The sequence below is a fragment of the Bubalus kerabau genome, chromosome 17 (assembly GCF_029407905.1).
Source record: "Bubalus kerabau isolate K-KA32 ecotype Philippines breed swamp buffalo chromosome 17, PCC_UOA_SB_1v2, whole genome shotgun sequence".
Lineage (NCBI taxonomy): Eukaryota > Metazoa > Chordata > Mammalia > Artiodactyla > Bovidae > Bubalus > Bubalus kerabau.
The window spans coordinates 56,112,312-56,126,772 of NC_073640.1; the positions used below are offsets into that span (position 1 = coordinate 56,112,312).

At 51.8% G+C, this 14,461-nt stretch overlaps 1 protein-coding gene across 1 annotated transcript in view; it reads left to right on the plus strand.

Moving 5' to 3' along the window:
* The first annotated feature begins 1,162 nt into the window (after nt 1-1,162).
* RELB (RELB proto-oncogene, NF-kB subunit) overlaps nt 1,163-14,461 on the plus strand; it is a 31,792-nt gene continuing 18,493 nt past the window's right edge. Inside the window, exons 1-4 of the mRNA XM_055551887.1 lie at nt 1,163-4,341; nt 5,340-5,387; nt 9,373-9,381; nt 11,050-11,393. Coding sequence (XP_055407862.1) covers nt 4,035-4,341; nt 5,340-5,387; nt 9,373-9,381; nt 11,050-11,393 — 708 coding nt within the window. The 5' untranslated portion in view covers nt 1,163-4,034. The remainder of the gene's footprint in view (nt 4,342-5,339; nt 5,388-9,372; nt 9,382-11,049; nt 11,394-14,461) is intronic.

Below are 14,461 nucleotides of genomic sequence, written 5' to 3' on the forward strand. Positions count from 1 at the left end.
CTGACGTTGCTTCTGGGCTTAAGAGCTCGTCTCCAGGGGGACCCTGAGGGTGAATCCTGGCTCAGAACGGTGCCAGGCTGTGGCATCCATAACTGTTGGGGTGCCATCAGCACCCTCAGGGCTGCCTGTGCCAAGGACCCAGCCAGAGTCTTGGTGTGTGGTGTGCCTGCCTTCCCAACAGACTGGGTACTGGTTCACCCACTTTGTCGGTGAGGGGACTGAGGCCCCTGGGCGTCCCTGCACTCCCAGGAGTTGGCACCCCACGTTCCCAGGTTTCCTCTTATTTGTTTATTTGCATGGGTGTTCTCATCAGTAGTTCTAGGAGAGGAGCCCTGGGGCTTAGAAGCTCTGCCACGGTGCCCTGCAGAGCGAGGCAGGGCATCCAGGAGGTGTGTACAGAGCTCCACCTGTGTACACAGGCGCGTGTGCACACACTGCAGGTTCCACCCCTCAGGCAGCTACTCCACTCCCTCTCCTGCTGTGCGTCACCCCCGCACCCACTTCCCTAGGAGAAAGCCCCAAATCCTCATCCCACAGCCTTTGGCAAGACCCATCGGTGTACCCCACAATTGCTTGGGGTTCTCACTGCTTCCACTGAGACCACCTGGTCTAGGCTCCTCATTACCCTGGGGTCCCCACTCAGCCTCCTCCCTGGTCTCCTGCCCTTCCCCTTTACCCATTCACTCCTCATCCAGCAGCCAGAACTTTTCTTGTTTCTTTTTTTGTTACCCTGCGTGGCATGTGGGATCAAACCCATGCTCCCCGCAGTGGGAGCATGGAGTCTTAACCACTGGACCACCAGGAAAGTCCTGAGCAGCCAGAGCTTTGTGAAGCACAAACCTGACCCTGCTCACTTGTTCAGAATCTACCATGACTCCCCAATACGCTTGGGAGAAGAGCCCAGGCTGCTAACAGTGCTGAACACTTGTCGGGAGGGGGCTTCTTAACCCTTATAGCCTCATCTTCCTTGCTGTAACTAGCTGTGACCTCTAACCCTCTGGCACTGTTCCCTTACCTGAGACATGCCTCCAGGCACACAAGCCTTCATCTTACCCTATGCATCCTCCAGGTTGTAGCTCCATAGCTCCTCCAGGAAGCCCTTCCTGACCACCTCCTCTGGGACAGACACCCCCCCCCCCCCCGCACCCCGCCACCAGCTTCCTGGTCGCACATCCCAGCCCTGCCTGCTAAAGTTCATCACTACCTGGGGACAGGTAGTGTCCACCACCTGGACTGAGCCCTGTGAGTCTCAGAGCTGCCTTGGCCATTGCTGTGTCCATGGCACAGAGCAGTCACTGAATGTTTGCTGAGTGCATAAGTTTGCACAATTCGGACTCTCACAGGCACACATCCAGAAGTATAGACCTAGATGGGACCTGTTTTAAGACACCAGTGGAGAGACTAACATACAGTCGGTCAACAAATGTTCCCTGAGCCCTTCCCCTGGACACTGCTCTGAGCAGGGGGGAGTTCTGTGCACACAATAGGGGTCAGAACAAGCCCAGGCCTGCCCTCGTGGGGCTCAGAGCCCCAAGCTGAGGGTTTCTGACACGTCCTTTCAGTCATTCACCCAACAAAAGCGTTGTGAACCCTGACATCTCATGGGGCAGAAGGGAAGCAGGTGGACTAACCGGCCCTACGCATAGGAGCCACTATCCAACACTGTTTACCATGACGCAAGTTCTAGTCTAGCTGTACGTGGTTCTCTTCATTAAATTTCGGTACCCAATGGCCCCGTCACCTTGCGGACCATGGCTCTTGCCTCATCTCCACTGCTTCCCCAGCAGTCCCTCACGACCTTGCTGTTCTCTGAACATGCCGTGCGTGTTCCCACCTCAGAGCCCTTGCACTTGCCATTCCTTGTGCCTTGAACACTCTTAACCTAGACATCCACATGGATCCTTCACCATTTCAGGTATCTGCTCAGATGTCACCTCAGACCCTCCCTGAACTTCCAAACCCAAATGCTACCCTCATACTCAATCCTTGTATCCTGCTTTAATCTTCTGTAATACTATCGTCACCATGAGACACGTATTTGCTTATCTCTTTTCCAGCTGTCTCTCCCCCGGCTTGGATTTCAGTGCCATGATGGCAGGGGCTTTTTACTATTGTGTTGCTTGCTGTGTCCCCAGCTTTTGGAAGAGTGCCTGGTATTATTACCCTGTGTGCAATAACTCTTGTTAGTCATAGTTCACAAGAGCAGATGAGAAAACTGAAAAACCAGAGAAATTAATTTGTCCAAAGTCAGACAAAGTAATGTGACATAAAGTGCTAGAACAGTGCCTAGCACATGGAAGAGCTCTATACAAGTGTCAACTATTGTTAGTATTTAATCCTCACAACCATCATATTATTAGACCCATTTTACAGAAGGGGAAACAGGCTCAGAGAGATGAAGTCAGTTTCCTAAGATCTAGTAAGTGGGAGACCTAGGATTGTAACTTGGCAGCCTGATTCTGAACCTTCAAATCATAGCCTTCTAGCAATGCCCTTGTCATACGCAGACTACAGCCTGCAGGCCCAAAACAGCATTTTGAATTTTTCTGTAATTTTGACATGTTTTAAGTAGTTGGAGAAAAATCTCAATATGTTGTTTCACATGAAAGTTAAAATTCAAATTGCAGTGGCTTATAATATTTTATTGGAGCACAGTCATGCTCATTGTTTCTGTATGGTCTTTGGCGCCTTTTGTGCTATGGCAGAGAAGGAAATGGCAACCCACTCCAGTGTTCTTGCCTGGAGAACCCCAGGGACGGGGGTACCTGGTGGGCACCATCTCTGGGGTCACACAGAGTCGGACATGACTGAAGCGACTTAGCAGCAACTTAGCAGCAGCAGTGCTATGGCAGAGTGGAGTTTTGAGACGTCTGATCCTCAAAGCCTAAAGCAGAACAAATTTGCTATCCAGCCATTGCAGAAAATGTCTGCTCCCTATTTGGCTTTATAGCAGTACTCCAACTTAAGCTGACTTCATATCACCAGAAGGCTTAAGGCCACACCTTGAGAACTACAGTGGACTCTCCTGCCTCCCATGAGCAGTTCCAGGGCTGGCTTGGGTGCCCTGGTACCCAGTGCAGGCTCTGGCACACAGCAGGTGCTCAGTAAGTGTATGTCAACTGAATCAGTGAGTCCATGTGGGCCATGAAGAGAAGAGGTGGAACACTCAAAATTTTCACAAGCAGACATATTATGTCAAACCTGGGCTCTGTGACCTGAGGGCGCTTGGTGTCCAAGCTGTGACCTAATGAATAGGCTTGACATGATCTAACCAACTGGCTGCCCCTCTTTGAGCCTCAATCTCCTCTTCTCTCCATTAGTTCCAATTATCTCACCTTTCTCTGATACTGGTGCAAGGTGTGAGGCATTGGTGAGGCCCCCAGGTAAGCCCAGGGGTCAGGCACTCAACTCATGTACCCTGGGGTCTATGCTGTTATCTTTCCCAGACAGTTATTGAGCCTTGGAGCTGAAAGTGTTGTGGGCTGTTAGAAAACCTAAGGCAGCTATGGGGAGGAATGAAACATCCATCCATTCATTCAGTAAACATTATTGGGCACCTACTGTTTTTCAGGTGCTGTTCTAGGTGCTGGGGATACAGCAAGGAACAAAACAGACAAATCCTAGAGTTGACACCGTAGCTTTAAATGTTTAAGTATCTTCAACGACTGACTCAGTTGAAGGAACTGAGGTGTAGAGAGACCATGGGAAGTTTCGAAAAGTTTATCATCAGGGCAGCTATGGAGCCCTGGTAACCTCCTCATCCCGAAGCTTCCCTTCCAGCCAGAGAAACAGGTCAAGGCCGGTTGGCAGACTTGGGGAGGCTGGTCACAGTTTCCTAATTTGCTACATGGGTAGGTTAGGTAGTGGCTCCAAGCGGACTCAGTGGTCTCGGCCTGGGTAATGGGCATCGTCGCTGGTCGGGCCCCTCGGGTGAGCCCAGCCTCCTCTTCCCGGCCGGCCCCACCCCCGAAGACACGTGACGCGTGGGGGTTTTCCCGTTCCCCTGGCGTGACGTAACGACGGGGTGCGGGCCAATGAACGCGCAGGCCGGCGGCGCCGGGGAATTCCGCCGCCCCGCCCCCGCCCGCCGCCCGCCCGGCCCGGCCCGGCGCCCCCCGCAGCCCCGGGCGCCGCGCGTCCAGCCCGGCCTGAGGCCCCAGCCCCTGCGCCGCTCTCCCGACCCGCGATCGTCCGCCAGACCGTGCCACCTGGCCGCTCTGCCCGCCCGCGTGTGTGTGTTTTGGTCTGGGCTGGCCTCCGGGCCGTCAGTCCCCACTGGTTGGGCCATGCCGAGTCGCCGCGTCGCCAGATCGTCCGCTGCGCCGGAGCTCGGGCCCTTGGGTAAGCGGGGCCAGGGATCAGGAGAGGAGTCTGGGGTGGGACTGGAGACGCGGGAGTTCTGGGGGTCCCGGAGTAGTCTGGGAGTTCCTACAGGAGTCCAGGGGTTTTGCGGGGAGAGTGTGAGGGTTTGGGGACACTATATCAAAGGGAAGGAAGGAGGCAGAGGATGGTGACCAGGTCCATTCCAAGGTAAGAGAGAGGCGTCCCACTATAGAGTGAGAAGGGGGCGGGGCCTGACCCTGAGGCAAAGAAGGGGGCGGGACCCGACGACAGAAGGGAGGGGCGGGGCCTGACGCCGAGAAGGAGGAGCGGAAGCCGTTCCTGAGGGATTGGGCGTGGCCAGACGCAGAGAGGGAGAAAAAGGAGGGGCCTGGCTCCCAGAAGGGGGCGGGGTCTTAGATTAGTGCGATGAGGGGGGCGGGGCCTAACGCAAAGAAGGAAGCAAGCTCTCGCCTACTCAGAGTAAGAGGCGGGGCTTACGGTGATAGGGGGCGGGGACAGACTCGGATAGAGAGAAGGGGCGGGGCCTGACTCGGGCAGAGAGCGAAGGGGGAGGGCCTGTTCTGAAAAAAAGAGGGCGGGGTCTGATTCAGAGAAGAAAGAGGAGGTGGGGCTTGCCTCAGGAGAGAAGTGGCAGGGTCTGAGAGGGAGAAGACTGGCTTGACACTGGAAAAGTGAAGGGTAGGGTCTGACCCTGAAATAAGGGAGGGGGTTGGGGCTTTTCTAACTGAGGTTGATAAGGGCTCCTTCAGGCCCTTCTCAGCCTTTTTAACGGAGAGAAGGAGCAGGGTCTGAGTGTGACGAAGGGTAGGGTGACTGAGAGAAAGTAGAGAACCTGTCCACGAGTTAAGGAAGTAAGGCCAGACCAGGCAAGCCAAGAGTGAGGGGCCTGACCCAAAGAGGCGGTGCCAGAAGAGGAACGGGGTGGAGCTTGGAAGATTCTCTGGTTTTCCCGCCGCATCTTCATCACCTCCTGAAACATGCTTCCTTCCCTGCAGGGTCCGCTGATCTCTCCTCGCTCTCTCTCGCCGTTTCCAGGACCACGGGTGAGCAGCCCTCCACAGTTGCTGCCCGTCTGCACTCTCAGGACGGGGCAGAGGGAATCCTATGGAGGTGGCATTGTGCACGCCTCTGTCTGGGGGGTTTTGCAGAGGTCCACCTCAGCTTTCCTCAGCCTGTGTCCCTCCCTGCCCGTTGAGATGGGGGTCCCCAGATGCCCCTACCTCCCAGGTGATAAGGAGCTGGGCAAGTATAACTAACCACTTACTCGCTTTCTAAGAGTCCTCTTTAGAGATTCACTATCATAGTGCAGGGGGTAATAATTATATACTGGTGCCACCACTCCTTCACTGTGTGAATGTCTGTCTGCAAGTCATTTCCCCTCTCTGGGCCTCAGTTTTTCTCATCTGTAAAATGGGCATGATATCAATGCCTCCCTTTTAGAGGGACCAAGATGAGTCAATGAGCTGATAACAGCTAAACAGTACTAGTATTAAAACAATGACAGTATTAAAGCAATATCTGGCACACATTTAAGGATCACCCAGAGAGTTGAAGTGACTTGGCAGCAGCAGTAGCAGAGAGCTGTTAAAAACAAATCTTTGGGCTCCACCTCCAGAATTTCTGATTCAGTGGGTCCAGGATGAGCTCTGGAAATGTGCATTTCTAGCAAGTTCTCAAGAGATACTCAGAACCACTAGTCTATACTGCCCCTCCATTCGGTGCCATCCAAAATTCATGGGACTTCCCTGGCGGTACAGTGGTTGAGACTCCACACTTCCACTGCAGGGGGCATGGTTCGATCCTTGGTTGAGCAACTAAGATCCCACGTGTCATGCAGCAAAAAAAAAAAAAAAAAAAAAAGCACCCAATATACAGCGCTGACCAAGGAAATACAGAACCATGGCCAAAGGATGACATCCTTTCTCATAAGTGTGCTGGAATTTGCAGGTCAGGAATTGAATCCGTGGCCCCTGAGGGCTGGGTCTGAACCTCTCTCTGGAGGTAGAATCTTGGGATGGACCCCAGAAGTGCTGGCATGGCTGTGGAGGAGGGCCTGTGGGTTCTCTAACAGATCTCTGAGTGGGAGATTCTGAAAGGTGGGAGCTGCACTGGAAACAGGTCCTCCCAAGCACTGCTTCTGGGCAGGAACAAGGCTGAGATTTTTCTGACCCAAGACCTAGATCTTTGGTTTCAATTAAGAGTAATTTTTGCCATAATCCATTCAATAAATATTGAGTGCCTATTCCTTACCTGGCCCTGTGTGAGGCAGTGCTGAGGACTCAGCAGTAACTGAGACAACCCTGGCTGTGCCCTCATAGTGCTCCGTGGAGGCAGCTAGGTGCACAATGAATTAACTGTAGGATTGTAAAATGTGATAAAGGCTATAAACAAATCTTGGGATCAGTGACACCTAAATAGCAAGGTGGGGATGGGAGAACTGAGATGGAGGGAAATTTTCCCTCATTTTGATGGACCAGACACATACTGAGCCCTGGGTATAGTGGGGAGGGGCAGACGTGTTTCCTCCTCTCTGGTGCTCACAGTCTACAGCTGATACGAATCACTGTAATATAAGGTCATGTCAAATCCTAACGAGTGTCATGAAAATGATAAAACCAAGGCATCTAACTATGGGTGACTGGAGTGGAGGTTCTGGGGGTTACTTTGGATAAAGGAGTCAGGGAAGACCTATCTAGGAGGTGACATTTGAATGGGGACCTGAAAGTGGAGAAGGAGGCATACAAAGAACTGAAGGAAGGGCATTCTGGCAGAGACTAGCCTGTGCAAAGGCCCTGAGGCAAGTGGTGAGAAAGACAGCTGCTCAAGTGTGCTTCAGTGGCTGCCCCTGAATGGTGGCAAGTTTGTGTAGGAGGTTGGCTGGGGTAGGTTGGTATTTGAGCAGACCCTGAATAAGGAGAAATCCCTAACATTTCCTGACTGAAAGAGGATTTTAGATAATAATAATTTAAAAAAACCTAATAACTAAGCTTTATGAAGGGCCTGAAGTGTTCAGATTCTATACTAAGCAATTTCCCAGTGTGCTTCTAAATCCTCATGCTAATGCCTGAGATACATCAGAGCTCATTTTATAGAGAAGGAGGCTCAAGAGAAGTTAGGCGACTTGCCCAAGGCAACACAGCCAGCAAGTGACAGCTGGGATTCAAACTGACATTTGTGTGACTCCACATCTGATATTCTGATATGATGTCTTCCAACCTCCCCATTTTATAGACAGACAAACTGAGGCCTAGAGAGCAGAAGCAATTTCCCCAAATTCATAAAATAATGTCTCTGACGCCTTACCCAACACTAGCCAGCATTTCTGTATCACCTACTATCATGGCAGTTCTCAGTGTTTGCTGCGTATCAGCTCATTTAATTTTCACAACAGCCCCACAAGAGGAGCATTATTATTATGTCCCATTTTATAGATGAAGAAACCAAGGCACAAGGAGAGGTTAAGGGACTTCCCCTGGAGAAGGAAAAGGCTACCCACTCCAGTATTCTGGCCTAGAGAATTCCATGGACAGTCCATGGGGTCATAAAGAGTTGGACACGACTGAGTGACTTTCACTTCGCTGGTGGTCAGTGGCTAAGACTCTGCACTCCCAATGCAGGGGGTCCGGGTTCCACCCCTGGTCAGGGAACTAGATCCTACATGCCACAACTAAGAGTTCACATGCCTCAACTAAAACATCCCAAATTCTAAACAACAACAACAAAAAGTTAAGTAATGGGCTCAAGGCCACATTAGCACATAGCAAGGAATAGAGCCAGGATTTGAACTGAAGCACTCCAGAGCTTCAGTCAAATTTGCCCGGGCCTCAGTTTCCCCTCGCGGCCTGGGAGCTCCTTGAGGGCTCAGACACAGGCTAAGTCATCTTTGGAGCCCCAGGTTATCCAGCACGGACGCCTGAGAAGGTGTTTCCAAGTTGAAGTGACTTGACGTTGGCCCTGCCACTGAGCGACAGCATGTCCCCTCCTCTCTCCCAGACTCAGTGTCCCGATCTACCAAGTGGGGGTGTCTTCCTCACCTTGCTGACTTCACAGATCACATGAGATAAGAAGTGTAGGAAGACTGCTTGCTTTCCAAGGAGCAAAGGTCTGGCTGCCAGGAGCCACTCCCAGAGAGTGGAGGAGGAGGACAGATCTGGCAGCTGAGCAGCTTGGCGATAATCCAGCCGCCAGTCGCCAGCGCAGGCCACCGTGGATGGGGCACCTGGACCCTGCCCGCCCTCCCTGGCTGTGTGACCCTCCAGGCTTGCTTGCTCCCTCAGGGCTCCCGTTGTTCTATGTCTGTGGAATGGTGGGAGGTTGGTTTCGATCCGCCATGGTCCCTTCCAGGGCTGAGCTTTCCTGAGGAGGTGATAAGGGGCTTCCTCAGCATTGCTGTTATTCCCTCCTTAGGAAGTAGGGGTGAATCCTGGATCCCAGGTGGGCACCGCTGGGGGACCAGCATGGGATGCAGAGCAGGTGGTTGCTTGGGGGTGGAGGATCAGCCTCCCTGGAGCTTCAGACACCAGCAAGTGATATCTTGGGGTCTAGATTTTGTTTAGAATTTTTTTTTTTTTTTTGCTGAGCTGTAGAACTTGTGAGATCTTAATTCCCCAACCAGGGATCGAACCTGGACCCTTGGTAGTGAAAGCACAGAGTTCTAATGACCAAACCTCTAGGGATTTCCCTTGTTTAGAATCTTAGGTGTCCCTTTTTTTTTTCCCCTGGTGATAAAACCCTTGGCTTTTCATCAGATTTTCAACAATGTTTCCTAATCCCTGGTCTAAATGTTTTGAGGGGAGGCATTTGAGGGTAGCCTAACCCTAGGACCCCAACATTGGGAGCTGAAGGGAAAGTAGGCCAGGAGTGAGAGGTGGGGGTTGGGGCTTAATATCCCAGGATTTCTCAGGATGGAGGAAGAGGGAAGGGTTCCAGGAGGGGAGGGGGTTGGGGGGGTCTGTCTTAAAACATGAAAGTCTTGACCACTTTCTGGACCTCACCTTTCTTACCTTTCTCTTTCTCTTCCTTCCACAGATGAACTGGGTAAGTATCACAGGGTGGTCTGCGGGGGGAGGCTTAAGAGTCCCAAGTGCTCACAGAGGGGGATCTTGGCTTTCCTTGTTGGCAGGGAGGTCACGGTGTGACTTCCGGGACTGCTGGGGGATTTTAACAGTCATGTGCTCCCAGGGTACTTAGCAGCACTTGTGAAAATTCTGCATATGCCAGCTGCCTTTAATATTAGTTACTATTACTACAACTTTTGTTCATTCCTTGAGTGCATTATATGGAGCACGTGCTGTGGATTTGGCCCCGAACCGAAGCCTTTGCCCTCTTGGAGCTGATACTCTAGTGGCAGAGACCAAAGGAAAAGGAATAAAGAACAAAATGATGTTAGATCGGGCTAAGGCTTCTGAAGGAAATAAACAGGAAGGGGCCTGGGGAAAATATGTTAGATCAGGCCTTTCTGAAGAGGTGAACTGAGATTGGAAGGACGAGAAGGAGCCAGCATGGTTCAAATAGGGGGACCGGGCAGATGGAGGAACCAGTTCAACACCCCGAAGAGGGCCGGGCTTGGTAGGTGCAACACAAGAGAGACCAGAATGTGGTGAGAGGGAGCCGTGGGAGGCAAGAGGCCCAGGACAGCCAGGATTCTGTGGCCAAGGCCAGGGGTGTGGGTTTTGTCTTGTTTTCCTGAGATGAATGGAGTCTGGGGGGAGTTTTATATGGGGAAGCTGTTGATTGACTCGTAGGGAGATGGGAGCCACTAGAGGTTTCTGTGCATATGAGGACAGGGTCTGATATCAGATCCCTCTGGCTGTGTGTGGTGGATACACTGGAAGAGGGGAGGTGGGGACCAGGAGCCGTGATCAGATGGAAAAGGATGGAGGGCGGCCCAGGGAGGAGGCAGTGGGGGTGGGAGAAGTGGTGGGATTATACATGTATATTCAAGGGAGAGGCAGGAGAGAGAGTTCCAGGTAGTGCTAAGTGGTAAAGAATCCTCCTGCCAATGCAGGAGATGCAAGAGATGCGGGTTCGATCCCTGGGTCAGGAAGATCCCCTGGAGGAGAAAGTGGCAACCCACGCCAATATTCTTGCCTAGGAAATCCCATGGACAGAGGAGCCTGGTGGGCTACAGTCCATAGGGTTGCAAAGAGTCAGACGTGACTGAAGACTTAGCATACACACACACGCGTGCAGGAAAAGATCATGGATTGGACCTAGTGGATATGGGATCCTGAGCCACTGACAAACATGGCCTCCTTCCAGCTTGATCGCTGGATGGTGATGCTCCTTTCTGAGATGAAGCTTCAGCAGACTGGCTGTTATTGTTGTTATTAAATGGGGCAAGATGGAGGCAGGGGTGCCTGTGACTTGGTCTTACCTTGATCCAGGTGAGAGGTGATGGAGGCATGGGTGCAGGAACCGTTTCGGAGGCTAGTGGACACGAGGGTGCAGGAGAAGGAGAAACCAGGCGGACCCCCCAGGGCCTTAAGAACTGGGCATGCTGGGGGTCTATTTGCAAGAAGGAAGGCAGGGGCTTTTTTGTGTGTTCAGAGCTGAAGCCCCTACTCTGTGTGTGTGAAACCCACAAGAAATCTGTCTTGAAGAAACGAATGGACGGGAAATGGAGAGGGTGGCAAAAGTCAGGGGATTAAACAAGCCTTTTCTTTTAACAATCAGCGTCACCCCCAGTTTTGGCTTCTCCCGCAGAGATCATCGACGAGTACATCAAGGAGAATGGCTTCGGCTTGGAGGGGGCGCAGCCCGGCCCCGAGGGGCTGCCACGCCTGGTATCTCGCGGGGCGGCCTCCCTGAGCACCGTCACCCTGGGCCCAGCGGCGCCCCCGCCCCCTGCCACGCCGCCGCCCTGGGGCTGCACCCTGGGCCGGCTGGTGCCCCCGGCCGCGGGTGCCGGGCCGCGGCCGCACCTGGTCATCACCGAGCAGCCCAAGCAGCGCGGCATGCGCTTCCGCTATGAGTGCGAGGGCCGCTCGGCCGGCAGCATCCTCGGGGAGAGCAGCACGGAAGCCAGCAAGACGCTGCCCGCCATCGAGGTAGGCAGAGGGGTATGGGCACCGGGAGTGGGGGGAGGCGGGGGGTGGGGTGGGGACTGCGATTCTCTTGCCCCCAGGAGTCACATGCGCGAATTTCTTTATTTGTGCATTTTTATGATGATGATGGTTGTTTTTAAAATTTCATCTATTTATTTATTTTTGGCTGCACTGTGTCTTCCTTGCTGTGGGCTTTCCCTAGTTGCCGAGCGTGGGGCTACTCTCTAGTTGGGGTGTGGGCTTTTCATTGCGGTGGCCTCTCCTGTTGTGGAGCAGGGGTTCTAGGCCCTCAGATTCAGTTGCTCCACAGCATGTGGGATCTTTCCGGACCAGAGATTGAACTCCTGTCCCCTGCTCTGACAGGCAGATTCTTATCCACTGCGCCAAGGAAGAAGTACCTATGGTGGTTATTGTTGTTGCTACTGCTGGGGTAGATGATACCACTGTTGTGTGTGTGTGCCCGTGTGTGTATGTGTGTGTGTGTGTGTGTGTGTGTTAGTCATGCTCAGTCATGTCCAACTCTGCAATGCCATGGACTGTAGCCCGCCAGGCTCCTCTGTCCATGGAATTCTCCAGGCATACTGGAGTGGGTTGCCATTTCCTTCTCCAGATACCACTGTTACTTGGCATTCAATTTAAAGAGTTTTCAAAGAAAGACCTTCTTCCTGGCAATATGACAGTATTGATCAAAATCATTGCTGTAAAGGCAGTGTAGCCTCTTGGTTCACAGTAAGAATCAGAGTGCTTGAGTTCGAATCCTGCTTGCACCATCTGCCAGCTGTGCTGCCTCGGGCAGGTTGCTCAGTCCCTCTGTGCCTTCTCTACAAAACGTGATAACAGGGACTTCTCTAGTGGTCCAGGGGTTAGGGCTCTGTGTTTTCCTACCTGAGGGCCCAAGGCTCAATCCCTCGTTGGGGAACTAGGATTCTGCAAACTGTGTGGCATGGCAAAAAAAAAAAGTAAAATAAAATCCCCAAACTTCTGGAAGCGGGATGGCCTATCAAAGGCAACTTGACAGCCGTTGCCAAGTTGCCCTCCTCGGGGGTTGCACCCATGACTGTCTCTTCCAGTGATGTCTGAGAGGCATGGTGCCTCATGCCTCTCCAATACGGAGCCTTCTTGTATTTCTGGATCTTTACCCAAGTGTCTGTGGACCCTGAATTGTGTCCTCACCATCCCACTAGGGCTGGATCCAGGCCCAGCTGCTCCCTGACCTCCAGCTTCCTCCCTAGTGACCAGCTCTCAGTCCCCTCCAGATTTCCCTCCCGGTTTCACTGAGGCAGCCAGAGAGGTGCTGGTAAATTACACATCTGCTCCTCTCCCCTGCTTAGAATCCTCCTTTGTCTCCAGAGTGCCCTCAGGAGGAGGCCCAAGATCCTTTAAGACCTTTGCTTATTTCTTGTTTAAAAAAAAAAGATTTATTTATTTATTTAACTGTGCCAGGTATTAGTTGCAGCACATGGGATCTTCCATCTTAGTTGTGGCATGTCGGATCTAGTTCCTTGACCAGGGATGGAACCCAGGCCTCCTGCATTGGGAGCATGGAATCTTAGTCACTGGACCACCAGGGAAGTCCCTCTAAGACCTTTCCTGGTCCAGCTTCTGCTGCCCACTCGCATCCAGCCCCCTCACTCCCCACCATCCGGCCATCAGGCCTTCGCTACTGCTGTTCCTCCTGCCTGAAGTGCTTTCCACCTGCAGCCTTAAGTTCAGTTCAGTTCAGTTCAGTCGCTCAGTCGTGTCCGACTCCTTGCGACCCCATGGACTGCAGCATGCCAGGCCTCCCTGTCCATCACTAACTCATGGAGTTTACTCAAACTCATGTCCATTGAGTTGGTGATGCCATCCAACCATCTCATCTTCTGTCGTCCCCTTCTCCTCCAACCTTCAATCTTTCCAAGCATCAGGGTCTTTTCCAATGAGTCAGTTCTTCACATTAGGTGGCCAAAGTATTGGAGTTTCAGCTTCAGCATCAGTCGTTCCAATGAATATTCAGGATTGATTTCCTTTAGGGTGGACTGGTTGGATCTCCTTGCTGTCCAAGGGACTCTCAAGAGTCTTCTCCAACACCACAGTTCAAAAGCATTCTTTAGAGTCCAATTCTCACATCCATACATGACTGCTAGAAAAACCATAGCTTTGACTAGACAGACCTTTGTTGGCAAAGTAACGTCTCCGCTTTTTAATATGCTGTCTAGGTTGGTCATAACTTTCCTTCCAAGGAGCAGGTGTCTTTTAATTTCATGGCTATAGTCCCCATCTGCAGTGATTTAGGAGCCCAAAAAAAGAGTCTCTCACTGTTTCCGCTGTTTCCCCATCTATTTGCCATGAAGTGATGGGACCAGGTATCATGATCTTAGTTTTCTGAATGTTGAGTTTTAAGGCAACTTTTCCACTCTCATCTTTCACTTTGATCAAGAGGCTCTTTAGTTCTTCACTTTCTGCCATAAGGGTGGTGTCATCTGCATATCTCAGGTTATTGATATTTCTCCCGGCAATCTTAATTCCAGCTTGTGTTTCATCTAGTCCAGCAGTTCTCATGCTGTACTCTGCATATAAATTAAATAAGCAGGGTGACAATATACAGCCTTGACATACTCCTTTCCCGATTTGGAACCAGTCTGTTGTTCCATGTCCAGTTCTAACTGTTGCTTCTTGACCTGCATACAGATTTCTCAGGAGGCAGGTCAGGTGGTCTGGTATTCCCATCTCTTTAAGAATTTCCCACGGTTTGCTGTGACTCACACAGTCAAAGGCTTTGGCAGAGTCAGTCACCCCCATTTACCTGTGCGGCCTCAGCCCACCTCAGGAATGCCTGTTCTGATCCCCGTGCTGGTGCCAGCTTCCTCGTGTGAGATGTTTCTGTCTCTTCTCCCTCAATGCCTCTCTCTTTATTTAATTGGAGGATAATTGCTTTATAATGTTATGTTGGTTTTTGCTGTACAACAGTGTGAATCAGTCATAACCATATATATATATCCCCTCCCTCTTGAGCCTCCCTCTCACCCCACCCTTGCCTCTCTCTTTATATAGACATTTATAGAGGGCAATTTGAAAGTGAGTTGGAGGTA